General features: G+C 48.0%; 10 protein-coding genes and 3 non-coding genes; 8 read left to right on the top strand and 5 right to left on the bottom strand.

The window, feature by feature from the left end:
* The window catches only part of CNAG_05917 (hypothetical protein), a 1,830-nt gene extending 1,129 nt beyond the window's left edge, over nt 1–701 (top strand). Inside the window, exon 2 of the mRNA XM_012195238.1 lies at nt 1–701. This exon is cut by the window's left edge and continues 495 nt beyond it. The gene's annotated coding sequence lies outside the window, so the exon portion shown is untranslated.
* CNAG_05916 (hypothetical protein) overlaps nt 1–1,058 on the bottom strand; it is a 1,527-nt gene extending 469 nt beyond the window's left edge. The window contains exon 1 of the mRNA XM_012195025.1: nt 1–1,058. This exon is cut by the window's left edge and continues 469 nt beyond it. Coding sequence (XP_012050415.1) covers nt 1–587 — 587 coding nt within the window. The 5' untranslated portion in view covers nt 588–1,058.
* Nucleotides 1,059–1,075: 17 nt separating this feature from the next.
* On the top strand, nt 1,076–3,923 carry CNAG_05915 (hypothetical protein). XM_012195237.1 has 6 exons: nt 1,076–1,621; nt 1,674–1,722; nt 1,790–1,876; nt 1,940–3,237; nt 3,294–3,424; nt 3,497–3,923. The coding sequence occupies exons 1-6, from the start codon at nt 1,489–1,491 to the stop codon at nt 3,692–3,694; spliced, it is 1,896 nt and encodes a 631-aa protein (XP_012050627.1). The 5' UTR covers nt 1,076–1,488; the 3' UTR covers nt 3,695–3,923.
* Nucleotides 3,836–6,651, bottom strand: CNAG_05914 (MFS transporter, SP family, general alpha glucoside:H symporter). XM_012195236.1 has 9 exons: nt 6,130–6,651; nt 5,848–6,064; nt 5,701–5,783; nt 5,450–5,643; nt 5,111–5,398; nt 4,929–5,044; nt 4,756–4,874; nt 4,567–4,686; nt 3,836–4,492 (listed from the first exon to the last, which is right to left on the bottom strand). The coding sequence occupies exons 1-9, from the start codon at nt 6,315–6,317 to the stop codon at nt 4,126–4,128; spliced, it is 1,692 nt and encodes a 563-aa protein (XP_012050626.1). The 5' UTR covers nt 6,318–6,651; the 3' UTR covers nt 3,836–4,125.
* A 409-nt stretch (nt 6,652–7,060) lies between these two features.
* CNAG_05913 (alpha-glucosidase) lies at nt 7,061–9,645 on the top strand. XM_012195235.1 has 7 exons: nt 7,061–7,531; nt 7,595–7,777; nt 7,834–8,040; nt 8,101–8,506; nt 8,567–8,762; nt 8,836–9,029; nt 9,084–9,645. Exons 1-7 carry the CDS (start codon nt 7,513–7,515, stop codon nt 9,568–9,570), a joined length of 1,692 nt encoding a protein of 563 aa, XP_012050625.1. The 5' UTR covers nt 7,061–7,512; the 3' UTR covers nt 9,571–9,645.
* A 107-nt stretch (nt 9,646–9,752) lies between these two features.
* On the top strand, nt 9,753–14,179 carry CNAG_05912 (hypothetical protein). XM_012195024.1 has 16 exons: nt 9,753–10,467; nt 10,526–10,662; nt 10,720–11,275; nt 11,354–11,416; nt 11,501–11,622; nt 11,689–11,742; nt 11,809–11,869; nt 11,936–12,085; nt 12,144–12,283; nt 12,348–12,458; nt 12,511–12,552; nt 12,612–12,636; nt 12,709–12,847; nt 12,918–13,071; nt 13,173–13,688; nt 13,767–14,179. The coding sequence occupies exons 1-16, from the start codon at nt 10,355–10,357 to the stop codon at nt 13,790–13,792; spliced, it is 2,409 nt and encodes an 802-aa protein (XP_012050414.1). The 5' UTR covers nt 9,753–10,354; the 3' UTR covers nt 13,793–14,179.
* A 142-nt stretch (nt 14,180–14,321) lies between these two features.
* Nucleotides 14,322–15,914, top strand: CNAG_12698. The gene has a single exon (XR_001045906.1). It is a non-coding gene; the product is annotated as a hypothetical RNA (non-coding RNA).
* CNAG_05911 (hypothetical protein) lies at nt 14,396–16,116 on the bottom strand. The gene is made up of 6 exons (XM_012195234.1): nt 15,575–16,116; nt 15,396–15,494; nt 15,230–15,328; nt 15,052–15,171; nt 14,730–14,839; nt 14,396–14,674 (listed from the first exon to the last, which is right to left on the bottom strand). Exons 1-6 carry the CDS (start codon nt 15,896–15,898, stop codon nt 14,401–14,403), a joined length of 1,026 nt encoding a protein of 341 aa, XP_012050624.1. The 5' UTR covers nt 15,899–16,116; the 3' UTR covers nt 14,396–14,400.
* A 199-nt stretch (nt 16,117–16,315) lies between these two features.
* CNAG_05910 (hypothetical protein) lies at nt 16,316–20,742 on the top strand (the record flags this gene model as incomplete). Its single annotated transcript, XM_012195233.1, has 14 exons — nt 16,316–16,569; nt 16,630–17,148; nt 17,201–17,283; nt 17,470–17,571; nt 17,636–17,832; nt 17,885–17,903; nt 17,958–18,029; nt 18,106–18,386; nt 18,457–18,670; nt 18,964–19,000; nt 19,052–19,419; nt 19,483–19,873; nt 19,933–20,039; nt 20,680–20,742. Exons 1-14 carry the CDS (start codon nt 16,461–16,463, stop codon nt 20,740–20,742), a joined length of 2,562 nt encoding a protein of 853 aa, XP_012050623.1. The 5' UTR covers nt 16,316–16,460.
* CNAG_12697 lies at nt 19,010–20,765 on the bottom strand. The gene has a single exon (XR_001045905.1). It is a non-coding gene; the product is annotated as a hypothetical RNA (non-coding RNA).
* Nucleotides 20,766–21,727: 962 nt separating this feature from the next.
* CNAG_05909 (cytochrome c1, heme protein, mitochondrial) lies at nt 21,728–23,225 on the top strand. XM_012195232.1 has 5 exons: nt 21,728–21,835; nt 21,902–22,142; nt 22,272–22,428; nt 22,489–22,858; nt 22,913–23,225. The coding sequence occupies exons 1-5, from the start codon at nt 21,770–21,772 to the stop codon at nt 23,036–23,038; spliced, it is 960 nt and encodes a 319-aa protein (XP_012050622.1). The 5' UTR covers nt 21,728–21,769; the 3' UTR covers nt 23,039–23,225.
* Nucleotides 23,226–23,553: 328 nt separating this feature from the next.
* CNAG_12696 lies at nt 23,554–26,830 on the top strand. The gene has a single exon (XR_001045904.1). It is a non-coding gene; the product is annotated as a hypothetical RNA (non-coding RNA).
* CNAG_05908 (hypothetical protein) overlaps nt 24,254–27,500 on the bottom strand; it is a 3,785-nt gene continuing 538 nt past the window's right edge. The window contains exons 2-3 of the mRNA XM_012195023.1: nt 26,771–27,500; nt 24,254–26,717 (exon numbers count right to left, since the gene is read on the bottom strand). The exon at nt 26,771–27,500 is cut by the window's right edge and continues 16 nt beyond it. Coding sequence (XP_012050413.1) covers nt 24,988–26,717; nt 26,771–27,500 — 2,460 coding nt within the window. The 3' untranslated portion in view covers nt 24,254–24,987.

Raw genomic sequence — 27,500 nt, 5'->3', positions numbered from 1 at the left:
ACCTCTTCTCCCTTATCGGGTATATCTATCTTGATTTCCTTCTTACCATCTTCCTTGACATAATTCCACGGTTGAGACACTGTCCAATCTTCCCAGTCGTACCAATACCGACTCGCAACATTCTGCACCCCCTTTTCCTCCCCATTATTCAGATGAGCGATCATCTCCGCGACCAATCTGTGCCCTACTTCTCCACGACCCGGTACCAGAAAAAGCACACTAACCTCTTTCCTTTTGCCCCTCGTCACCTCTACCCCCATCTCCCTCCCAACCAGATGACAAAACTCAATCCCACTTCTTCGCAAGTGTATGATTACCCTTTCCGCAGCGAGAAACACCTCCCTAGTCATCGTGAGGTGTACCAGTCTTGACCAGAGCTTGTCGAACCTATCGAGCATGATGAGGATGCAAGCTTTGGCAGAAATTGGGGGGTTGTGGAGATGGGTACATCTGCATGAAATCAGACGGATTGTGCGCGGCAAGAGGCTGTAGACGGTAGTGGTAGGCGGGGAGTGAGTTAGAAAGGCGTGCTTTGAGGATGAGGATGAAGATGATGATGAGCATGAGCATGAAGATGAAGGGGACATGATGGGTGGTGAGGTGATTAAATGGGATCAGCCAATGCAAAGTCTCGAAGCTAGTCATGTAAAGTGCAGAAAAGCTGCGTTCTGTAGAACTAAAATCCTAGTACACTAATAAAGCATGCCCGAGATCTGTTCCAGTAATGAAAGGATCTTCGCGCAGACGTACTGCATCTCAGAAAGGATGATTCCTTGTGCCTCCATCACTGCTCATCGCGTACTACTCTTACGTGAGCTCTCCCCCTGTTTGCAAGCACCGAGTCAATTTGACGACGTGCTCATCACCGCCTGCCACATGCACTACTTAATTGTAGAAATCGTCCTTGCCCCGCTTCGGGTCGTGAATGATTTCTGCCGCGGGAGAACCGAAAGGCCTACTTCGTACGTGCCTTCCGGAAATATCCGATACGCCGATGACATGAAGAATGAATGCTGGCAAAAAGCCCGAAGGTCCCAGCCATCTGGGTTCGATTCTCGACTACCGACGGATGCATCACGCACTGGTGCAGATCTCCATCCCTCTTTTATCCTTCATTTTCCATCCCCTTCTCTTCTTGTCGACCCCCATCATCATGCACCGCAATCACCAAATCCCCACTAATCTCCGCTTTGCCGTTAGCCATACCCGCATCGTCAGCCCGATGCCTGCGTTGGCCTACGTACATAACCTCCACTTTCACCCTCATTGCTCTTCATCGCTTCTTATCGTGACATCATCGTCTTCCCCGTAGCTACCCATAGGGTACCGATTTATCTGAGAAGTTCACAAGTGAAAATGTCTGTTCCATGAGGACTGCTTAAAAGTACCCTGACAAGTAATCTTCCTTTTCTTCTTGCCACCCTGTCTCCCCGCCCACCGTTTTTATCCTCCTTTTCCACGAAGTGACATGACCAGACCGAAAAGAATATGAAGCCCAGCGTAGCGTTTGTGGTTCTCATGTGTCTCTGCGAGGCGGCCGCAGTCCCTCGTACTCTGAGCGGAAATGTGGAGGATGTACTTAGGCTCAAGAAGAGACAGCAGGATACTGGAACATCTGATGGTGAATTTCTCATGATCTTTTGGCAGATGCTTGCAGAATTGACAGATGACAGCGCCCAGTTCCCAGGTTGCATCTTCTGCAGCTGCACCTTCTGACACAGCGTAAGTTCGCTTTTTACCATGGGCCCTGAAGATGATCACCTCATCCAAATGGCAATTCTGTCATCAGACAGAGTAGTGTATTGACCACGACACCTGTCGATTCATCATCTATCGCCCCGGCTTCTTCTGTTATTGTATCTTCTGTAACGACCTCGTGAGTAATTGCTACGCATTATGGAAATGGGAATTTGCACTGATTATGATGGGGGCATTGTAGTGATGTTGAATCTTTTACTGTATCATCAACGATTCAATCAACGTCTGCTACGTCCTCTACGACTGCCTCATCTGCTGGACCGTCATCGGTTGCGCCATCATCTAACGATCTATCTACGTCTTCCACGGCCGCGCCTACGTCTGATGAACCAATTACGACATCATCACTTGAATCATCTGTCCAACCTCCCTCATCTTCCTCTCCCGAATCTTTACCATCTTCTTCCGAATCTCCCATTATTGTCCCATCAAGTAGCTCAGCGCCCACTTCATCTGAAGTAACCTCCTCACTGGAGCAAAGCGTCACTGTACCCAGCACAAGTACGGTTGAAAGCTCTGTTGCACAAAGTGTTCAGCCTTCCACATCACCTTCAGCAACACCCAGCGCCTCACCATCTTCGGTATCTCTTTCTGCGGCCCCTAGCTCGGCGGCTGCGGAGCCGTCAAGCGCTCAGGCTGATCCTACTTCGACCGAGCCCTCGAGTGCAGCTCCTGCCAGCTCGGATCCACCTGTCAGCTCCGCGGTGGCAAGCTCGTCCTCAGCAAGCCAAGCTCCTAGTTCTGCGGTGGCAAGCTCTGCATCCCTTCCCAGTTCCTCGCTTTCTAGTTCAGAGCCGAGCACATCAGAGCCTGCTAGTTCCCAGCCTGCGGCGAGTTCGGAAGCACCTTCTGCAATTTCTTCAACTCCCTCCCCTTCTCAATCCATATCTCAATCCATATCTCAATCCATATCTCAATCACCCTCCGAAAGCTCGGAAACCCCCTCTGCCGTTAGCTCTGGGCCCATTTCGCAAGCTGTCAGTACTTGGGCATCAGCATCGGCATCATCACCAGTGTCACCGTCCGCTACTACTTCAGGGGGTGTAGTAATTACTCCTTCTGGATCAAGCTCTCAAACTTCTGGAGAGGCATCAGCTACTTCCTCGTCTCCTGCACCATCATCAGTACCGGGTCAATCCTCATCGTCCAGCACACCATCCCAAGTTGGATCACAAACCATCTCAGGAGCTGCTGCGTCTGTGACATCCTCATCGGCAATCGCCTCTTCCAGTACACCTTCTCCTTCCACGACAGCAGCGGGCGCACCAATTACTGCAAGCTCAAGCCAGCCTTCCACCACTGCCGGCGGCCCTATCACAGTCACAGCGACCAACACATACACTACACCATTCACAACTACCAATGCAGCTGGATCGGTCTCAACAGGTAATGCAGTGAGAACTGTAACCGTAGTCGTCACTGCCAACGATCCGAACCAATCGACCCAACCTACTGTGACGGCACCAGAAAATCCGGGTGGTGAGTTTCCAATTATCTGATCATGACAGAAACAGAGGCACTAACCATCGAGACAGTCGTACTAGTAACCGTAACTGCGACAGATCCTGGGGCAACCACGGCAAGTGACGGAGGGGTAGTTGTTGTTTACGTCACCCAAACAGCATCTACCATCGATCAGTCAGGTCATCCGACAGATGTTATTGAAGTACGTTTCCTTTTCTCCCCCATGTTTGGGAGAGTCCAATTTCGATTCGTACAGTACTAATCCAAAATGTAGACAATAACAGAGCATGTTCGCGTATCTATCGTAGCAGGCGTGACTTTAACCGCCTACTCCACGGCAGGTAATGGCGGATCCCTTCAATCGGTCGGTGCTGCCTTCCCAATAAATGATTATAATCATGGCGTCTTCATGGCCTTTGGCATGGGAATCTTCTCAATGCTTGTCACAGCGCTACACTTGTTGTGGCAATGAACAACCGGCATATTGAACTGGGTAGTCAGAAAACTGGGGACTGGGATGATCTTTAATGAAGTGATGGTTTCACGTAATCAAAAAGAACAGTTATAATTTGTATCTGATTGAAACATCTCATAGATGATTATCAGACTGTATCTCTGGCTCTGCATTTTATAGTACATGCATGTATCCGCATGATGAGCGTCCTTGCCTAACAAATCGTACCATCTGATATGGAATCAGGATTTTATCTTGCAAAAACAGGGCTAAAACGCATGGACACGCACTCAACATACATATATCTCAATTACCCAGTACAACGTGTTCGATTGAGAAGACCTTTTGTTTTCAAAACTCCAAATCCTTGCACAGAAAATAATAACTCATCTCATCCTTCCCTCCAATTCAGCCTGTTTAAAATTGATAACCTCGCCTTGCGCAAGCTTCTACTGCTCTGAATCCGTTGGGACATACTCCACATGGGCGACTGAAGGCTTGCTGGACAGTTTTTCGTCAAATGTTTCGACCGCAATGGTATTGTCAAAGTTGTCTTCGTGGCCAGCGAACTGATCAACGACTGTCGAAGCGAATTTCCTGGCAGAGATTTTGTTCTCAAAGAGGACGTCGAGTTCACCATATGTTCTGTCTTTCGCTTCGGGGAGCCTGAAGAACGTCCAGATGAAACACAAGGACGCGAACCCGCCCCAGAAAAGGCCGGTCTTGGCGCCCCAATTTAGCTTCGCAGTGTTGAGGAAATACGGCATGATGACAGCGTTGACGATACCAATGACATTGTACGCGATTCGAGCGACGCTGTTGAGGGTGATGTTGATTAGCCAGTGGTTGAAAACGTAATAAAAGATCAGTGATCACCAATCTTTACTCACACAACGGTTTTGGCTCTGAGTCGAGTTGAGGAAATTTCACCGACGATGGTGTAACAAACAGGACCAACAGTAGCATCATATAATGCAGTGTAGACGAGAAGCAGCGCCCCGATAGCCCATCTAGGAAAGAACACCAGTCAGTCTCTAGTAGCCCAAGGACAAGCTGAAGACAACCGAAAGTGAACTCACTGAGCCCCTGAAGTTGAAACTGAAATGAAGCCTAGTCCGCCAATGACTACAAGGAAGGCGATCATGCCGGCGAGACCGACCAAATATAATCGCCTTCTGCCGACACGTCCCATGAGGATCTGGAGAAAGGGGTATTTAAGCTCATTATCAGTATCCGAAAAGATAGTACCCACCCATGAAACAATGGTCCCGCAGATACCGAGAGCGTACTGGGCAATAGACAAGTTAAAGGCCTGGGTAACAGGAAGACCGGCTTGCTCCAAGAAGAAAGTAGAATAGCCCATGAATGCTACCCGAGGATAATACATATTAGCGGCAGGCCCCTAAAACCCACAACAGGGCAAAGAAGACTCACCAGATCCACATAAATTCTGAATCATCCAAGCTGCAGCCGCAATCTCTGTCCTACGCAGATCGACACCTCTGAAACAATCCCAGTAACTGGTACCTTCGGCCATGGTCTTTTCAATGGCGTTGGTGTGTTTCATGAGGGAGAGCGAGTTCTCAACCTCCTCATCAGAAGGGCTGCTAAAGAGCCGTCGGATCGTTCGTCGAGCATCATCGTGTCGGCCTTTTCGTACTTGCCACCAAGGTGATTCGGGGGCGAAAAGGCAGCCAACTAAAATCGGAACGGGCCAAATCCCTGTGATCGAAGTTGTTAGCGGCGACCATTTCCTCGGGTCGGAGTACTCACACTGGAGAGCGAAGGGCAGTCTATAAGCCCACTGCCCTTCCATCGACAGAACGGATCGAAGGACTCCGGAAGCAATGATTTGACCCATTACCCAACAGAGGTTGACATATGCCGTGAGATACGGTCGGAGAGCCACTGGAGAGACTTCGGCGGCATATGCGGTGGTTAGAGTTTGGAAGATACCCCAGGGGATCCTGAGGACAAATAGGTGTCAGCATCGAGAAAAATATGAATTGTTTCGTGAGATTTACCCTTGTAAGATCTCACCCGCCAGCAGTGTCTGGATGTTCTGGGCGAAGAAGGGAATAAAGATGGCACAAATCATCATAATAAGCTGGAAGGACGATCAAAGTATCCATCAGCTTCAAGTGGTTTGTAGTACATGTGCAGCCACCTACGGCACCAATCATTGTCTTCTTGTAACCGAATCTCTCAGAGGCCCAGCCATTTATGCAGAGACCGATGATTTCACCGACATTGGCGCCGTTGGTGAGACCTGCTTGCCAAGCGGCAGTGATAGTCCAACCGCCTTCAAGCTCAACACCATATTTCTGGACAAATTGAGGAAGAGCATAGAAGTTATTGATGAGAATGATGTCAAAGCCCTCCATGACGCTACAATGTGGAATCAGTCAACGATGCATGCCGATAGAAGAGGTTTGATCGAGATGGTTACTTACAGCGATGTGGATAGCAAGACGGACCAGGCTACCGCTCGTGGATATCGTCTTAGACTTTCCCTGAGTGATAACGCTTTCTCGCTTTCCATACCTTGTCGTGCTGACTGGACGACATCTTCATAGTCGTCGATATCACCCTTGACACGGTCGAGTACCACCTGCTCGGTAGTAACTGGGTCGCTCGGCATGGTATATGTGGACGATAATGTGAAACTGGTGTCGACTTAGTGATTTGAAGAGTAACCAAAGATTAGGCGAGAAGATTGTTTGAGATAACTGGAGAGATTATCTTCGCAGTGCCATGTCCGCCTTTTATATGTCAAACATCGATGTTCAACATCGCGCTGCCTGACGACCTCCGGAAGATCCAGGAGAGGAGAACATGCGTTATTGTGGGACCCCTTGGGCACCAGAGCCCCGAGGAACTGAATATAGCGCGGTAGGATAATACATCCCCAATCGGCCGTAGTCAGGCCAGTCACCGCCGGAAAATGAAAACAAATCGTCATTGTACCTTTCGAAATGCGAGGATGATCAAAACAACGATGAATCAACAAAACTCAATCTATCGGAGAAACGAATTAGGTTGCCGGTTAAGCTTTTGTCCTTGATCCGGCGCACCGTCGGTTCAGAGATTGCCAATTTTGAGCATCCAAATGAGGCTTATGTCTACTCTTTACTACGTACTACCAGTGTTTTCGCCGTCGGCTGTATGCTGTCATGCCAGGGAGTGGCGCTTAGCTGTACCTTATTATGGTTCATGATATGACTGCGGCAATTGCCATGAGTCACCTGACCTATTCCCAAGAATGCCGGCCAGGCGCGCGGTCTAACAATGCCTCATTTGATGTCGAGTTATTGGCAAAAACATGGATGGAATCTCTTGTTAGAGCTCAGAATAGGCCTCGATTTCCTCCACATGCACCAAAGCTTTACATGACCCTTCTCACTTCTGTTGCAAATCTAGCCGTCTGCAAGCGTTGATATGCCCTTCTGTACACTGAAGCCGCACAAATACACTCGAAATCGCAAATAGCCCAGGCTCGTCTTCTTTATCCTATCGAGATTGGCAACAATCACGGGTCTAGTAGGGCAAAATCTAACACGAGGGGCAAGATGTGAAGACTGGCTATGGGGCACTTGTTATCTGCGTCCCTGAAATGTCTGTTGTCGATATCCACTTGTAAGGGTTCGCAGACCGATAAGCCGGCCGGGTTTGAATTCAAGACTGCCGAGACGTCCATGAAATATATATTGCTCTGGTTAGTTCATGTAATTGAAAGGTATCATAGCAACAAACCCATCCCTAAGCACCAGCTGTTGGAATACTGCTTCTCTGTTCACCTTCTTACATTCGCAACAGCTCTGAACAAGTCATAAATCATGGTCTGCCTTATTTCCGGTAAGATGAACTTTTTTAATTCCGTAGGAGATCAGTGAAGATGAAGACTGACCAACTAAATAGATCCCGACTGGTGGCGCCAGGCCGTCGTCTATCAAATCTATCCCCGTTCCTTCGCCGATGCAAACGGTGATGGAATTGGAGACTTGGAAGGTATAACTGCTCGCGTACCGTATTTGAAAGCCTTAGGAGTGGATGCCGTTTGGCTCAGCCCTTTCTATCCTTCCGCTTTGCGGGACGGCGGTTGTAAGTTTCACGCTCATTTTTGACCGCATGGCCGTTCTGATAAGTTTTCGGGGTAGATGATGTGGCCGACTATAGGGATATCGACCCAAAGATTGGGACATTGGAAGAATTTGACGAGATGACGGCTGCTTTCCAAAAGGTCGGAATCCGAGTCATTGTTGATATCGTCCCCAACCATTCAAGCGATGACCATGAATGGTTCCAAGCCGCTTTGAAAGCGGGTAAGGGGTCACCTGAGAGGGAAAGGTACATCTTCAGAGATGGTAAGCCCCTTGAAGGACGATACACCTTTTGGCGGATTGAGCTGATCTCACATAACTTAGGTCTCGGACCCAACAAAGATCAGCCTCCTACCGACTGGATTTGTGCTTTCGGTGGATCTGCTTGGTCGCCTTCTGGAGTGAACGACGGTCAATGGTATTTCCACTGGTTTGACTCCTCTCAACCCGACTGGAACTGGGAGCACCCAGATGTCAAAGCTGATTTCCTGAAGACCTTGAAGTTTTGGGGTGATCGAGGAGTCTCAGGTTTCCGGATCGACGTCGCACACGGCCTTGCTAAAGACATGAGCGAGCCCTTGCCAAACTGGGAGCAGTTGACGAAATTGACTCATCAAAAGCTTACCAACGGCAACTCCGACTTGGTTCATCCCCTTCTCGACAGGAAGGAGGTACACGATATCTACAGATCTTGGAGGGAAGTCTTCAACCAGTTCAATCCCCCACTCATGTGAGTCTGGAACTGTGTTTTCTTGCTGGCCGGCGAACCGTGGCTGACAGTGATCTCTAGGGCTGTCGCTGAAGCCTGGGTTGCTCCAGACCAAAAGCCCCTCTACGCATCTTCTGAGGGTCTCGGCCAGACCTTCTCTTTCGACATTCTTTTATGCAACTTTGATGCTGAGGAGTACCGTCAATGCATCAAGAGTTCATTGGAAGGAAGCAAAAAGTCCAACTCAACTACTACCTGGGTACTGTCCAATCATGATGTGAGTCCTGTTGGCCCGTCATTGTGCCAATTAGACCTTGCTGATCAATATACCATTCATTTGTGGCTCGTAGGTAATGCGACACCCCACCCGATTCGGTCTCCCCAAAGTCCCGAATGCGAACCATGCAATGACTACGGCCGCCTATAACAAGTCCCTTAAAAACAAGCTGACGGATCCCAAGGTTGATATTGAGCAAGGGTTGAGGAGAGCCAAAGCGGCTACTCTCATGATCCTTGCCTTGCCGGGATCGACATACCTATACCAGTGAGTCACGTTCAGCCTTGAGACAGCATTGCAAAGGCTCATCTGGCGTTACAGGGGTGAAGAACTTGGCTTGCAAGAAGTCGTCGAAATTCCAGACGAGGAACGACAAGACCCTATATTCATCCGAACAAAGGGAGAAGAAGTCGGTCGTGATGGCTGTCGAGTTCCTATTCCTTGGGCTGCCAATGAGAAGAACTTTGGCTACGGTTCTGGCAAACGTGCGCATCTCCCTCAGCCTGCGTGGTTCAAAGACTATGCCGTCGACGTGGAGGAAAAGGATGCCAACAGCGTATTAAGCCTTTACCAACGGGCTTTAGGATTGAGGAAAGAGTTGCAAGCTGCAGAGGAGCTCGAATGGGTGGACAATGATAACAAAGAAGTCCTGCATTTCCGAAGGCCCGGTGGATGGGAAGTAGTTGTCAACATCGGCAAAGATTCTGTCGATCTACCCAAGGGTTCTGTTCTTATTAGTTCATCTAATAATGCTCTCAAGGGTGAAAAAATTCCTGGGGAGACAACTGTTTGGCTCAAGTCTGCGTAGAATCTCGTAGAATTTAATAGGCCTTTGTAAATAGAATTGAATTTTATATGCAGCCAATAGCCAATGTCGTGCAAAGTTTGAAAGGCATCAAAGGAGTCACGAGGGTTGATGGTCCGCGAGGCGAATGGAGTCAAGCATGAACTCCGAGGAAATCGACATCGTACATCTTCTTACCAACATCGCAGGAAGGCTTTTTTCGAAGTCATCATATCAGGAGAACGCCTAAAATCTCCCAGAAGGATCAAACCTACAGTCCATGTCGAAAGGAGCTTCTGAGTTCCAAATCACGCAGTTGCTCACCTAGCTTCCCTCTAAAGTTATCATTTTCTTCCGCTATGATGGTCTTACTAGTAAACTACGCTGCGTAGGATTCATTCTACGATTTGTTGTGTGCGCTCAGATTCTTCAGCCAGCATTCCAACCCTCAGGTTTCTGCCGCCATGTGTGGTATAGCGGGCTATTCTCTGCTCTCCTCACATCGCTTTGATCACGAGTTCCTAATAGCAATTCTAATTACCTACCACAACCGTTGAAGCGCAGCGACTGTACCTCGTTCGTCGGTCGCCGAGTTTGGACCCTGAAAATTGGTGAGCACATCATCTCTCTTGCGCATAGGTGAACGTGATTTATGTATATCGCTATTTAAATAAGCTCGTCGCTCGCTGTTTCATCGATGTTATTATTATTTAGATGCCATTTGGTCCTTCCGACTTCAACGAACATTTTTTTTTTCACGCTGAGCCAGTCTAGCATTCGCTTTTGACTTGCCAGCAGAACACATAGGATGTCGCAGCCAGAGAATAATGGAGTTGGAAGTTCCGGCCTTCCCAATGATGGGACAGGCCCGTCTCGTCCAGCTCCGAAACGCAAGTCCAGGTCAACCAGAGGCCTGCTCAAGTAAGTTTATATCTATCATTTAACAGATAGGCAGCTTACGGTTTCTTGAACGACGCAGCAAAGTTGTCGCACTTGAAGATCAGATGCAGCACGTCCAATCTAACCTTGAGAACGTAGTATCTTTGCTGTTACGTCTGGCTCCAACGGCTCTACCTGCTGGCTCTCAAGTATCGACCAATCCGGCTAGGCATAACAGTATGTCTGGTTAAATGCTAAGCTTGATCCCGCTAGGTGGCTGATCCTGAGTTATAGTCGCGCAACTGGGTTCGAATGGCTCTCATAACCATGTCCAGACACCTTCATCAGGGCTTTGTGAAACATCTGAGCAGAGACCTGTATCGTCCCTTGAGCAATGGGTACAACAAATAGCTGGGAATGCGTCATCAACTACAGCCGATCTTCAACAGCAATCTGTTCATCAAGACCGAACAGCCGGCGGAAGCACTGCAGAAGGATCAGAAATGTCCTCAGAAGACGAGAGAGACCACACAGTGGAGGAAGAAACAAAAGAGGGGCTCTGTTTTATGCGGGATATGTTGCGAAGCGAGGAAAGAAAGAGGCTGCATGCAGATGGTCACTGGGACTCGCCGAGGGAGCCAGGTTTATCAAGCCATCGAGATCAAGAGCATATAACAGCCGATGGCGGGGGGGACAGGACTGAACCAGACGGTTGCTTGAGAAATTTACGCCTCAAGCGAAAGCGTGGTGCAAATGATTTGGGATCTCCTGATAGGTTACCAGCCAAAATGCGTGATCCGATCAATCTTGGCTTCTGCAGCGAAGCACAAGGGAAAGACCTTTTTGATATGTGAGTTTGGCCTTCTTTCCACAACCTATTCTCGTCTTAGTTCTTCAACAATGGCGGTATGCTTACGTGCTAGTACAGGTTCTTCCGAGGAGCACATTCCTTCATGCCTGTCTTTGATCCCTCTAGAGACTCTTGGGAAAGGTATGCATCAATGCCATTTTTTTTTTGATTGGGATAAGCTTGGTTTGGGCAGTGCCGCTAAAGCAAAAGTATGTGATCTTTCAGTCTACGCCATCGGTCGCCATTCTGCATATCCGCGATTCTTTTCGTGGGGCAGAAGATCAAAGATGCTGGCCATGAGCCTAGCAACTTGCAACGGCTACTGAGGGAACATGCGGAGAGCATAGGTAAATCACGGTTTCATCAACGAGTCGCATAAATGATGGGCTTCCTTATCTGACGCCCTTTTGCAGGGAAGTCCACCTTGTTCTGTCCCATAGCTGATACGGAAGCTCTCCAAGCCATGAGTGAGTCGCATTGGCATATTCAAAACGTTGATCAACCTTGATTGATACTGACTGGTTTGTCAAAAGTCATTTTGGCCTCGTGGGGAGATACTGGCTGGCGTCCTGGTAGTCATGCTGTTAGTATGGCGTGAGTGGGATTTAATTTTTTTTATCTATCTCCCTCACCATCTCACTCGGTTTTGGGATTTAACAGAATTGACATGGAACTCTATAAATGTCTGCCGAGACTCTCTGAGAGATTGCAAACCCCTTCGGCGTTCACGAACGATCGTGATGAAGACACTGAACGGCGGCTGGTGATAGGATCGAGGCTATGGCTTTTAGTTTGTAAAATGGCCATCGAGTGAGTTGACTTGTTCCAGAAGTAAACTTACGAGGAACTAATATCTAGCAACTTTTAGGATGGCGTATAATTATGGTCGACCAATACTGATCGACGAGGCTTTGATATTTCCTCATTTGCACTCGCTGTTGAAACATCCTGCGCACTTGCCTACCGATAGTCGAATTGTTGCTTTTTGCGAATTACTTTATTTGAGGCGTGAGTTTCCATCTCCGATTATGGGAGGATGGGAATCACTATTAACCATTTCATGGGTGACCAGTAACATTGCACAAAAGTACCATATCTGGTACTCACCAAGAATTGGATCAACTTTTGCAAATCTTCAATGACGAAGCGCTTGGCTGGGAAGAGAGATGGAGGAATTATTATAGTTGGTAAAATCCCATGTTGAAAGTTCTTGTACTGATGACAATGCGCAAAAGTTCAACAAGGAGTTTCCTTGGATAATATTTTGGTGACGGATCGTAAGTACCTTGACATCATCGGGCTTTGATCAACGTCCTGACAATGCATATCCCTCTAGTGACAACGCAGAGGTGTTTCGGCTCGTGAGTCACTTTTCTAAGCAAGCTTACACCAGAAGAGTTGGGACTGATCGCATAAACTTGCCTCGCCTTTAGTGTTCTGGCAAACTCATGTCTGTTGCGAGCTATCCGAAGTCCACATGACATTGAAAGACTCTCTCCCCATCGAAGACGTTTGCTCTTAGCGAGTCTTGACGATGCACGATTGATAGCCAGCAGAGTTATTACGACAGAGGTGTGTAATCTTAGCCGTCTCCCACCGGGGCTGTAGAAGCACATATTCGCTGACTCGCGAGATTAATCAGAAAGACAAACTTTTACACGCTAATCATTATTCACATGTTGCCTTGGCTAGCGTAACGAGGATCTATATACGTCTAGCCACCCTTTTACCAGGATCAGTCGATCTAAGGAAAGTAGCAAGAGACCTATCTCAGTTGACCGAGGTACTGGCACGATGTAAGTTTTTTTTTTTTTTTTTTTTTTTTTTTTATTACTCTTCCATTTGTTATGGTTGGAAAGATTTTGTTTTGGCGCTGCTCCGTTGCTGATTTCTCTAGTCCCGGGTTTCCACTTTGCTCAACAACTGCGCTATGCCATTAGCAAAGCGAGGCAAAAAAAGATTCTCCCTCCGGAAACGAGACCGACTTCACCAAGATCATTTTTCAATCACAGTGTCGAGTATACACGTCAAAATCAGCCGAAACCTAGATCAAGCTCTGTCCCTTCAATGCCTTGGTTCAATCACTTTCCGCCTTCAGAACTCGCACTACAACATCACCAGGGCGAGATAGCGCCCGAGCAACCAGGTAGCACCAGTAATACGATGACCAGTGAAAGTCCAGTGGAATTCGATCCATTCCTAGCTGAACACGTTTTAAACGAAACTTTCAATCAAGTTCGACCTCTTGATGGTATTTCAGAGTGGAATCCTCAACCTGTTGAAGGAGAGAATTGGAATCAATGCTCACAGGGAGGAAATCAGACTGGATGGTTACCAAGTCAACCTTCTGTTGGGACTGCCATACCAGATGCCCACAATAGTTTTTTGTCGTGGTTGGAATTCCCTGTCCTCGGTAAGTAGCGTCTTATCGTATGCGTCCACAAGAGGTATTTTAGTCATGGTGAAGCTGACACGATGAATGATACCTTAGATTTCAGTGATTTTGATACCCAGTGAACGCCAAACTATATCATGTTATATTTTATGTATGATCGCTTTGTAGTATCTGGCCCGGCATTATTTCCTTTTTGTGAATTGATGCCAACGAGAGTGTAGCGTAGAGCGAAGGGATGCCCCTTCTTCTGGGCTGTATCTTGGGAAGAAGACGGACATTAGAGAGATACGTAGGAAGAGAGACTATACACGACTGACCGAATCTGACATCAATTTGATGTCAATTGATTCCGACGTCAAACTGATATCAAATAACGACAATTGTTTGAGGTCATTTTGACCAAATACGAATCTGATGTCAATCTGACTCTCACACAAACGTCAGCCATGACTGTTTTCTTGAGGTCAATCTGACTCTTTTCTGAGGTTAATCTGATGCATTCTTGATTCATCAAATATGTACACTGCACGGCAACCTGACCCTTATTTGACGCTAATCTGATGCATTCTTGATTCACTATATATATATATTTATATTATATTTTAATACATGCATGGACCGGTATACCCAGTATACTGCAATGGATAATAATTTGCATATCCATTTAGAGCCTATATACAAAATTCTCTATTTCATCCCCCCAAGCACCAAACAAGCCAGCACCACCCCCTTACTCACCATCCTCCTCATCCTCTTCTCCCGTCCTAGCCGAAGAATCGACATTGCGACCCTGGCCGAACTCCTCCTCATCCTCACTCCCATATCCCCCATTTCCTCCTTCCTTGCCCTTCCTCCACACGGGCACCATCCGACTTCGGTTCATGGCTTGCCACTCCATGAACTCTTTCTGTAGGCCCGCAAGGTGGCGTACACTGGTTATCCCAGTGTTGGCAGCCCCGAAGCGAGCCTCGTCTTCTCGAAAGACGAATTCTAACACCTCCCTCCTATATTGTTTAATTGATGTCAGTCGATGTAGGCACTCGCACTAATCCAACTCACCTCTCCTTTTCTCCGAGTTCCCCAAGCTCGAAGATTTCTTTCGCCGCCACCTTCCAAAAGTTCTCAACCTTTGGGGACAAAGGAGAGCCGACTCGGTAAGTCGAATACCTCTACAAATAAAATACATCAGCTACTGTGATATGTTGCTTAAATGAAAGAAACATGCAAGGAAGGCGAGGCGCTGTAAAAAGGGCATGGTCAAGGGGGACCCCTTGGCCATGCATCGGCCGAGAACAACGAGGTTCCAGCGCTCATCAATGCTTTTGATAAGCTATACAAAGCAATTCGTCAGTAGTCGTAGCATATAAATAAGGTCGCTTACCGCCTGCTTCCTCTCGCTCCTCCAGACCGTCAACTTTCGTGTGACTTCCTTTCGGAAGTCGTGACGGTCAGGGTGCCGAGCATTGGGCACCCCACCCACTTTGCAGGCGACTGCTGCATCCTGAGTAGATGTAGTTAAATATCTGGTACGTCACCAATGGTAAACAAGGTAAACCTACGTGGATTATGGAAGCCAGGTTGCTTCCATAGAAAAGGTCGGAGAAGGGGGTGGTTAAAAATGCATTGACCACCTCGCTGGCTAAGTCGCTGTACTTTTGCTGGTAAATGAACGTCAGATGACTAAAAGGTTATGCTGTGTTTGGTTTGATTAAGTACCGAACTTACAGAGGGCTTCGAGCCCGTTAAAGCAGATGACGACTGGGAGGCGAACAGACCCTTCAGGATCGCCAACTCTTTGAGAATGAGCTCTTGATTACGCTCCAACTGCAGAAACATTGACAGATTGTTCCATCAAGTACAATATCAGTAAGGGTTAATGCATAGGCTGAGCTGCAGACACATACCCTTTCCAGGTGTTCCTGGCTTACGATGACTTGAGAGTCACCTACCCTCTGCCTTTTGGGGGCAGAGGGTACTGCTGATATGGGAGAGCTGTCGAGACTTGAAGCTCTCCTATGGCGGCGGGATGGAGTTGATGGCGTTTGCGAAGGTGCTCTGGAGACGCGGTTGCCCGTCTGCGAACTCTCAGAATTGCTTGTGGATTCCGCGAACCCCGAAGTCCTGGATCCCAAACCGGATGCTGTAGTAATTTGGGAACGCTGAGACTCCCTGATCCTTGAGGAGGCGCTCGCCAAGCTCAAAAGAGATGTCAAATTGTTAGAAGGCATTATGATAATATGGAATGAATATATGGGACAATGAGGATCGGTGGACTTGAGATGCTGAAATGAGAAAGGGGCGAAGAAATCAAAACAAACCTTTTAAACAGTCTCGAGAATCTGAGAACGCTGTGGAAAGAAGTTTCGGGGACATTCGCAAAAAGTTGTTTGTTGGTTTAAACAAACTCTCGAGAACTTACGAACGTTTTTTGTTGATTCAAACAAAGTCTCGAGAACTTTCCCATCATGTTGTTTGTTGTTTGGTCCGTCGACGGTTGTTTGTGTTGTTTGGTCGACAGAACAAGCGGTCACGTGACTGTGATCAAACAACAACAACGCGATGATCTGCGGAGGTGGGATGCGCGGGTGGAGGCAGAGTGGAGGGTTTTCTTCAGTTCCGTCGTCGATATGGCACGCACCACAGCTCACAAATTCTAAAATCATAAGTCGAAAAGCCACAATTCCGAAAAGGAAAGGAGAACACATCAAAAGGCCATCCCAGATTAAGTGAGGCAAATTTCCAAGATACGCTAGATAACAGAAAACACACATTCAACACATATTTTAAATAATGGCGTCTGCTTTGGGGGATTCACGTAGCGGTAGCCCCACCAGTGGCTTGGGTTATCCAAAAAGGCGTGGTCCGAGAGGCCTAGATGACAAAACCTTGGCCCAAAGAGGTAAGCATTGCTTGGCTGTGGGATGAGGCAGTTAAGATTGATGCGAAGCGGCCTCATTAGGATTTATCAGGCTAGTTAATCCAAGGACTGGCAAAACTGAAATGTTTAAATGTATCTGCTGTAGTGATTCTGTGTCCAGCGACCAGGACTGCTACATCCCCCTAAAGAACATCTCCCATCATCAAAAAACAAAGAAGCATATCAACAACCATGAAATTTGGCACAGAAACCAATCGCAGCGGGAGAGGGAGCAGTTAGCGTATGATACAGCCTATCCCCACGAGACAGATGCCGAGGACGACGACTTCCCCATGGACTTTGATGATCCAATACTTCCCCACATTCCTGACGAAGATACCTTTAATTCTCAGCTTCTAGAAAATAATACTTTTGAGGATGAAATCTTTAGTTTACCCGACGAAACAGGGCTAGAAAAATTGTTATTCTCTGTGCTGGAATCAGAAGGTTCAGAAGAGATGCGACAATTTGCGGAGGATATAAGAAGGCTCCAACTGGCTAAAGAAGAGACTCCGAACGGATTTGATGGTGATGTTGATGGAGATGAGGGCGACGGTGAAGGTGAGTGCATTGACAGGGAAGCAATTGAAAATGGCTAAGATTCTGTTGTTAGAGTTTGACGACTCAATTGCCCCAGAAAACACGCCTCTTGAACCAGACATCGACAATTCTTGGTCGCCCTGGCCTAATAAGATAGTGAGTTAAAGCGTTAAAAGGAAGGTGGTTATGTTTAATTTCCCGTGACAGTATTGCCTGCTTGATGTTATGGACAGCCTAGGACGGATGCGCTTTTCAACGAGGCAAATTCGGCTTATCCTTTGGCTTCTGAGGAAATTAAATGTTCCTAATGTTCCCTCTTACTACTCTTTTCGCAAAATACAGAGCATGGTACGAGATACGGTCAATCATTTTCCCACCAAGAATCTTGTTTCTCAGCTTGGTAACCATTTCACCGTCACCGATCCCCGAAATGCAATTGCCCTAGTAAGTCTCTAGCATGGATTTCTGACGTCAGGAACTTATAGAGGTCTCTCACTTGTTTAATCAGCAAGTCGCCCACCCCATAACTTCAGAATTCATAACGCGCTACCCAGCATGGCAGCCCGAAGAAGTCTCTGAAGTGTGGCACGCGCGAAGATGGTATGAATTCGGGTTTGAAATGCTCAATCCTTTGTGGATTTCCCCCGAAACAGGCAAGCAGTTCTTCGTCCGGGAAGTAACGCGGATGAAGAACGGGGAGCTGGTGTAACCCCCTAGTGTGGGTAACACTGCCTCACGGCAGTGTGGGTGCATTTAGTTCCCGAGTTGTAGGACAAGTGAGTAATTCAGGTGGTATTTATGGATCATTACTTCTAATCAAGATAACCTAGGATAACGACCTGGTAATCGCCCAGGAAGACGTAATCACAGATCCGATTCCAGCCAAAGAGCTGCTAGCGGTCGTAAGCCCTGACGAGCGACAGACGATAAGATGTATGTTATCCTTACATATGTAAACTTCTAAAATACTGACAACAGCTTGAACAATTGGAAGACGAGAACGGAGATGTTTACTCTCTGAACCCCCTGCGATCGACTGTCGGCATCAACGACGATTTCTTGGTGGTTTTCGTATCTCTTTGGGCTGACGACGTCTCGGGAAATCGGTCAAAGCAGTATAATAAGCATGTAAATATCTACATGCAAAACACAAACCTTCCTGCCAAGCTTCTTAACCAAGATCATTTCATAAACTTCATCTCAACTTCACAACATGCGTCATGGGCTGAGCAAATGGCTGAAATACTGAAGATCATTCAGTAAGGAATCTCTGAAAGAAACACCGCTAACATATGCGTATAATGTTTACTGATAATTTCATCCAATAAGGGGCACAGAAACCATGCCTATACAGACGTTTAATGCCTCCAATAAGCGAAAGTGTAAAGTGGTGCTAAGGGTCTCCTCTCTGCCTTGTGACAACCCTCAGGCAAGCGAAGAAGCGTCTCATATTGTCCGTGGCAACTTCCTTTGCCGCACCTGTACAGTCGGTGGAAGCCAAGCGGAAAAAAAGACACTCAGAGTGTTTCGAGCACTTCATCGAGTGAGTGATCTGTGTTCTTACGCTTTTGCAGCTTCTATATGCTCTTATTTTAGGATGACAACCCTCCTCGAAACGCGCAAAGCATTAAGGCAAGTCTTGAACAGCAGCTCGACCTGGCTATGCAAGGTGGCTCGCTGGATCGTGTCAAAAAGCTTCAAAGCCAAACAGGAACCAAGGATTTTTTCACGAATGATTGGATTAGTAAAATTATTCCGCAGACCAGGATACTCAGGGCCCAGAAAAAGACAAAGGATGAAATTTATAGGATCATGCGTGATTGGTTTGACCAGCAGCCAGGCCTGAAAAGGAACCCTCTGTTGGATGTAGCTGGTAAGTTATTGCCACATAGTAAAAGCTTCATCTAACTGGCACGCATGTAAGGTCTCGATCCGGCGCACGACACGCCTTTCGAGTTACTACATACCTACTCTTTGGGTATCATGAAATATGGATGGAGACATGTCGTGTCCAGGATGCCGAAGGATCGTGTTGACATTCTTGTGGCTAAGTTAGATTCGGCCGCGAAGGATTGTCTAGATACCGACAAAGGTGACGCTTTATATATCTGGCGGTACAGCCACTCCCTGAACGGTCGCCATTACCGATTTCTCTCGCAGTCCCTGCCACTACAGCTGTTCGGGATTCTCACCGAAGATGAAGACAAGGCAACATGTCAGCTCATGCTGTCCATCGCGTCCTTAGGTGCTCATCTTTGGTTCCCGGTAATAAAAAATCTGGATAAATATATAGTATGTCACAAAGCAGACCTCCAATTTCAGTGTTACTCGGCTTACCATGCAACGCAAAATTAGAATGATCTCGAAATCTTGGTTGCCAACGTACAGGATTTACTCGATGAGATCAATCCAGATTTCATCACAAAGAAGCCAAAAGTCCATTACCTCTGTCATGTTACACGAGACGTGCTGAGGTATGGCCCAGTAATCCACCAAGCTACCGAACGACATGAGAGATTCAACAGTGTCGTTCGGGGGTGCACTATCCGTGGGAATGGCCAAGCCAATAGCCACGATGTGGCGGCTTGGTTTGCACACGCTGGGATATGTGCACATTTGGTTACTGGTGGTCTCTTTGTGACGGAAACTGGTATATGGGGGGCTGGCCATAAGGTTCTTGAACTACGACAGGACCACGGTCTTTGTACCCATCTTGGCTGGTCGGTTCCTAGAAAAGCCAAGAAAGGTATGCTTTGGCTTTGAAGTCCTATATCACAAATTCTGTTGACGATTTATACCCACCAGGAAAGGTTGTTCGCTTGGCTGGGCAGAAGGATGGCAAATCGTACGCTGTCGAAGCTGCTTCAGGGGACCACTGCAAAGTGGGCAATTGGGTGGTTTGTAGGAACGGGGTAAGTTAGATGACAAAAGGGCATTGTGCCTGTACCAACCACAGTGATCCAACATGTGCTTCAATCTCTGACATGTTTTGAGGGTAAAATCCTGTATGGACGCATCGTTGATATTGTGCCATCCTCAGATGATGATCTGGGCATGGTTACAATAAACCGCTGCACCATCGGGGGAAACCGCCATCCCATCCACGGCATGCCCATGCTGCAAAGAAACGATGGAGTGTTTGTCACGGTTTTTTCACAAGTGAGGAACTTTACTCATATCCCCTACGTATTGATGCTGACTGCCTATTAAGGCCGTGCTTTTTCGTTTCGCAGCAGAGCATGATTGCCTGAAGGGTAATTGCCCCGTACGACGTCTTCGACCCAGCAAACAGGAGCGCAAAGTAACTTCTAAGATGGCTTATGGTGTGGACCATGTGGACGACGAACATTTTGTGATCAATCTGCTCTCACTTCACAATCCTCACTTAATACGGGAAGTTCTGCCTCCGATGCTAACAGAGCCAAGAAGAACGTTTGAAGACCGTGAAGCTCACATAGAGCAAATGGTTCGTAAATTGCAGACTGAATCGAACCAGCCCAGTGCACCTCCTAGTGTACCTCCAGATATACCCGTTGCTGAAGTAAAGGACAGCTCCAATTCTCTTTGAGGGATAACCACGTTGGCAAAGGACGGAGCGATGAGAGAGACAGGTAAAATGAGCAAATGGTAAATTAGAGTATAGTAAATCATTTATGATTGATGAATACACAGATATGTACAACATCTGATTGATTAACCTGATATCTGGACGAACATCAAATTACTCCTTATGTATATTTAATTAAGTAATTTAATATGGATGAATCTAAATTATAGATGCAGCATCAGTCTGATGTCAGAACGACATCAAATTATAATCTGATCTCTATGTATGTCAGTTTGATGTCCGTTTGATGTCAAGCCAAACCATATGTCAATTTGATATTTTGCAAGCTGAGGTCATATTGATGTCCCATTACCCTGATATCAGATTGACATCAATCTGAGCATCAGAACGGAATCAAATTCCCAAATATCAGTTTGAGGTCAAACTCGTTTCGCCGTGTAGAGGAAGTGAGACTGTCGACGTCACGAATTGCTCTTGCCGCCGGCTGAAGTTTGATTTGTCGCTGATTCGCTGATGCTTCCAACAATTATGACTATGCTATATAGACAAATGAGATGCTAGTGTCCTGGTGCTACGTTGTCAGTGAGCATCTCTTTAAACATCTCTGCGCTCCATGTGCATATATCGTAAGGGAGGGTGCATAATGGCAAGGTCTTTGTGAAGATCGGATGTAGATACGGCCCAAACGCCAGAGGATGAAGCGAGGATCGGGGATCGCCCGGGGGACGACTTTTGACGAGCATGTCATGGTCCTTGCATGTCACATAGGCAGGGATGGCCGGCGTATATATGTTTGGGCAGTCTTTATCTTTCTATGGGCACGGCCCTGACTTTTGTGCATGCATCGACCGAGCCGTTGTGGACATCTTTGCGAGGACCAACGAGAAGCTGGGGATGAGAAAGCAGACGCGGCTGGGGCAAAGTGCCACATGCTGTTTCTCCGTGGCCAGAAACGCCGAGTTGCTCCGAGGCTCTTTATTCGGGGCACTGTCATTGGGCCTCGGCTGCAGGCTCACTCCCCAGCCACGCTCATCTCCTTTCCCCTTCTTCCTGGCTTCTCCCCCAAACACCACCATGCTCCACCAAGCACTCCCAAGGCTGTCAAAGGCCGCCAGGGCCCCCCTCCAAAACATGGCCAAGGTCAGTGCATCCGGCCGCTTTGCCCGCATCCGCCGGCCCATATAGCAGCTAAACACAAATCTATAGGCCCGATTCTCCTCCTCCGCCTCCCAACCCGTCCTTACCTCCCGAACAGCCGTCTTCGCCTCCACCCTTGCAGCCGCCGGTTCTGTCGCTTGGTACGGCCACCTCTACGGTCTCCCCTTCTTGCCCGAGGCGTCTGCCAACAGCGCCGGCGAGAACGGTTTGCACCCTGCCGTTTGGCCGTTTGAGCACTATGGACCTTTGGAGACCTTCAATCACTCCGCTATCAGGCGTGGTTACCAGGGTGCGTCGGATGTGAGGATGCGTGGGGTTGTGCTGACTAGTTTCCTTTTTTTTTCTTGCTTCGCGTGTCTTTAATTCGACTATCGGAAAATATCAACGCGGTTGGCGAATTCTTGGATCCGACAAACAGTCTACCGAGAAGTCTGTGCCGCCTGTCACTCCCTCGACCGAATCGCTTGGCGTAATCTTGTCGGCGTTTCACACACTGTAGATGAAGTCAAGGCTATGGCTGAGGAGGTTGAGTACGAAGATGGGCCCAACGATGAGGGTGAAATGTTCCAGAGACCGTGAGTGGAGATTTGGTCAAAAAACGAGAGCAAGTAAATAGAGGCTGATTGGGCCGGCAGGGGTAAGCTCGCCGACTACATGCCCGCTCCCTACCCCAACGAGGAGGCCGCTCGTGCCGGTAACGCTGGTGCCCTTCCCCCTGATCTTTCTTTGATCATCAAGGCCCGACACGGAGGTGCCGACTACGTCTACTCTTTGCTTACCGGTTACTGCGACCCCCCCGCTGGTGTCAAGGTTGCTGAAGGCATGAACTACAACCCCTACTTCCCCGGTGGTGGTATTGCCATGGCCCGAGTCTTGTTCGACGGTCTCGTCGAGTACGATGACGGTACTCCCGCTACTACTTCTCAAATGGCTAAGGATGTCGTCACTTTCTTGTCTTGGGCTGCGGAGCCTGAACATGACCAGAGGAAGAAGATGGGCATGCAGGTGAGTCTTCATGCCTTTTCATATGTCCTTGGCATTGGCTAATGCTAGCAACAGGCTCTCATTGTCCTCTCAAGCATGTTCGCCATCTCCGTCTATATTAAGCGATTCAAATGGGCCTACCTCAAGAACCGAAAGATTGTCTACGAACCTCCTAAGCCTTCCAGGCACCACGCTCTTTAAGCGTGAAGTTTGGAAAGCGCAAATATTAGAAAGTCGGACGTTGGTGCAGGACGCAAAGAAGAGGCGTAATCTGTCGTCTGGGAGACGGTTGCGTTTTTCGTCTTTTGCGAGTGGATGGGAATTTGCATCTGGGAGTGAGAGCGGATGTCATAGTTTGGGCATGCAAAAACATCATCTTTGGATTTTTTTTTCCTTTCCTCCTTTTGTGCTGATTGTGTGATCAGAAACTGTTTTCATCCCAATGAGATGTTTTATGCAAAGTAAGTTTGTGTATCATATTTGCTAACCGTTTGAACAGGCAGTCCTTTAGCGTGTATGAGATTATTGGATGGAAAATTGACTACAGTGCTATCGTACAGATGATCTCGAATCTTCAGAGGACTACTTTTCTTCTTCAAGATCGATAAGCATCCTCTGGGCGGTACCTCAAGCATGAGCAACAATGACATAATATGAGACCAAGGCACAGATCAGCTATCGTTCGTCCGTCCATCCGTCCTTTCGCTTGTTAGCTTCTTCTGTTCACCAGCACTATGGCAAAACAGCGGGGCGAGGCGTCAAGACTTACACAGATAACTACAAATTCCTTGGCCTGGATAATGTTCCGCTGGAGAAATGAGACAAGCTTCGTCTCCATGCGAAACTACGACGAGCTGCTGCTGTTGTTGTTGTTGGGATGCTTGCTGGAATTGTTCGAAAGGAGGAAATATCATGCTGTTCGGACCGCTACAATCCAGTGTATCGTCAATGCCGTTGTCAGCGAGCTGTCAAGTGAAAAAGACTAGGAGAAATGAAATATGAAGACGGACGGTTGACAGTATTGAGGTGGGTAAGGATGGGAGGAGAATGGGTCGGACATTTTTTTTTTTTTACACTTTTGGCGGGGTTTCAAGGATCAAGATGAAGGAAGGATGTGAAGGGGAAAAGGATATAGAATGGAGAGACATCCGTCCGACATCATTGATGATCATATATTTTATATCAGAGGCTAACTTCTCACATCTAATGCATATAGACAACAGGTCCTGGAAATGGCACTCGGCGCCCGACAAAGTGGATCAGATATACGGGCGATGGGCGCAAAATGTCTTAACGAATGATGGAAGCTGTCGTCAAAAAGCGGGAAGTCACAACAACAAACGACGAGCAACGAGCGACAAGACAACATGATCAACATCACTCACGCTGCATCGCAATACTCGAGCACATGACGATCAATGGCTTCCATCTTTTCATCGCATTTCATTCCAAGTCAGATTATGATCTACGCACGACTGCCCAACGCCCAACATATTTTGAAATGGCTACACCTTAATCGCTGAATATACAGATCACCTCAAAGGGCCCTTCCTTTGGTCTGTTCCTGACCCCTGTGCTATTGCTATTATCCTCAACCCCTGGTACCTATAAGCTCGAATATCACGGTATCGGGCATTCGCCCATCGTGACCCATTTTGCTCAACACATCCTTCCCTTCTTTTCTTTCCTGGCGGACTCTGAAATTTACTGATCAGTTGACATAAGGACAAAGGCTGGAAAAGGAATAGGGGAAATAGGTGATGGGCGAATAGACGGCATGTAGAATGATGACATCAGGCACTGATCCCATCAGATTCCTTCTATGGGCGATAGATAACCTCAACGGATCGACAAAGCGATGGACAGCAATCAACTTGGATGATTCGACGCTTGATGCACGGCCTGATCCCGAAATCATCAAATTGTGTCTCTGTGCCTACTGCTAGCCATCATCCATCAGCCATGCGGCATGCGGCATGATACGATTAACAGATGGCATAGCAGAGATCAGACCTTCCACGTTCAAGTTCAGAATGCCGTGGAACTTTTGATTATCCCCGAAACCGAGATCCATCTCAGCGACCATCTCCCACATATTACCAGTCATGTATTCTCTCTCCACTGCTTCATCAGACTCTGGAGCACCGTCTTTACGCCTCTCTCGCACTCTTCAACACCACCCCGTTCACTTTCCCAGAAAACATCTTCATTCCTCTTCTCTTCCCTTCCCCTCCTGGTGCACCTCCAAACGCCCTCTTCTTCGCTGATGCACCGCTGCTAAACCCAAAGTCGAGACCATCATCCTCCTGCGCGGAAGAGACAGGAGAAGATGACCGGTGGACAGAGGATGGCTTGGGTGCGAAAGGATTGGAGCGCGTAGTACGTTCTTGTACCTGGGTAGCGGCAACAGGGGAGGACATTGGTGGGGCTAAAGATGGTTGTGAAGGTTGGGAATTGGGATGTCCAATGGGTGGGGATGGTTTTCCAGGTGTTGATATGGAAGACGATATACTTGTATTGCCACGACTAGGAGTCTTGCCCACCAGCCGAGAGTGTGGGGCAAAGGGAGAAGGTTTCTTCGGCGGAGGAGGCAAGGGACGCGCAGAGCCAGTGTACTTGCGGGGATAGTACTTGCTGGCGAAGGGTTTCGAAGTGTATGGCTTTTTAAATGGATTCTGAGAATCGTCTGATGCTCGGGAAATACTTGACGATGATCCTGTGGATGGGACCGTGGTGGTAGTGCTTGAAGGATCAACTACATAACGTTCCATTCGACGCCGGACAATTTCTTCGCTCCCCGTACTCGTCTGTGTTGGAAGAACATTACCGTCCGTCGGTCCAGATGTCCTAACCCGACCTGGCGCTTGCGCATTGGCAGTCGCTTTGTTCGCTTCTCCTGCCTGCCTCAATGCCTCTCTCACACTTTCCGTCGCCTGCATAATATCACCCACCATCTTCCCCCTCTTCTCCGCCATTTGCCCTTCCCTCGCCCAATTCGTCTCTTTCGTCCGCATCCCCATCTGTGTCTGAGCAAGCGAGTTGGCTGTGGTGTATGTGAGCCGGAACCATTGGTCATGGACCACGCGGACAAGCATGAGTCGCCGGTCACCTTCACCTTGACCCCGCGCATTTGCTTGGGTTGCCTCGGCCCTTAACGTGGGTTGGGCGTTTGAATATGTAGAGGTAGAAGCAGAAGCGGCCGAATAGAAGTTCTTTGCCTGGCCATCGGCATCGTCCCACCATTCTCCTGCTTGGGCTGCTGCAGCAGCGCCAGCAGCCTTTGCTTTTGGGGCCTTGCTAGGTTTTTTCTCCTTGTGCAGTTTACCAGCCAAATGCGCTTGCCCTTTTCTCACTTCCTGCATCGTTCCGTTGAGTTTTTTGGAGATTGTCCGTTTCCGTTTTTCCGCCGGGGTCGGGTCCTCCTCTTCCATTTCAGAGAAGACATCTTCATGAGACGGAGATGAAAGATCGGAAAGAGAAACGGATGTACCGAATGGTTGAAAATCACCATCTTCGTCGACGCAGCTTGAAAGATTAGAGCCATAGATGAAACCGAAGCCTGGAATGTAGGACTTGCCTCTCGTCGGCACTGAGCTGGATGATGGGACAGTCCGAGATGAAGGCGGAAGGAACTTGTCGGGTATGGGCCTTGAAGTTGAAGTGATATTCAATGAGACGAGATCAGACTTTTCGTTGGGGAGTTTGATAAGGGTCAAACACAGGCTTGAGATAATATCGGCTGGCGGGAGATTTGAAGCAAAGAGTGGGACGAGGCCGTCGTTACAAGCTTGAAATTTCGGGTTCTGCCCTGAGAAAACGGCTTGGGATGTGCGGTTGATAACGGCGATGGAAGTTTCGGTACAGGATGTATCTCTCAGATCTGTAGAAATGAGTGTCAGCGATGAATAATAGAGAAGGGAAAACAGGACTCGCCCAAGGCTACTAGTCCCGGCCACCTAGCGAAGACTTTTGCACTTCTATCGCTAACATTCCTACACCCACCCAGAAACCACGCTCGTAACCTCCAGAGACCTCTTCCCTCCCTGAGATCCTTTTGTCCAGGTAATTCGAGGGCACTACCAAGTAATCTAATCCCATTATCCGTAATCCGGCATCCCTTCATCCACAGAACATCCAAATGGGTGCAGTACCGCAGCGCCTGGACGTTCTGATCGTTCACTGTACCATCCATACCGTTCAACGTCAGGGAAGTCAGAAGTGAAGTGGTGGGGTTGAGGAGTGAGGATGCAAATAGCGACGGGAGATAGTTAAGTGGATGCTGAACGTTAGGTGTGCGAGTGTTGGGTGGGAGATGAGCTAGAGTAGGAATGGGCGGTAGAGCCAGTGTAAATGATCCCGCATCAGCACCTTCTAATAAAGCATCATACGCCCAAATTGTAGCCTCGTCAGGGTTATACGAAATTTGTTCACTTTCCTGTATTTCTTCGTACCCTCTGTCTGCACGGATACGGCTAAAAACACGTCGAACGAGCACAGGATGCACGCCGGTGAAAGACATTGGTTCGACGAAGTGGAAATTGCGAGAAATGGTAGCAAGGCAAAAGGAGTGGAGCGTAGGGACATGGCGACCTCGTGGGTATTGAGGACGGACTACAGATGGGTTGATTTGTGAGAGTGGGAGAGGGGTGAGATGCCAGACCGG

This window comes from Cryptococcus neoformans, chromosome 7 (genome assembly GCF_000149245.1).
Source record: "Cryptococcus neoformans var. grubii H99 chromosome 7, complete sequence".
NCBI classification, from domain to species: Eukaryota; Fungi; Basidiomycota; class Tremellomycetes; order Tremellales; family Cryptococcaceae; genus Cryptococcus; species Cryptococcus neoformans.
The sequence above is the reverse complement of the archived record's forward strand: the minus strand, read 5'-3'. Positions and strand labels throughout refer to the sequence as shown.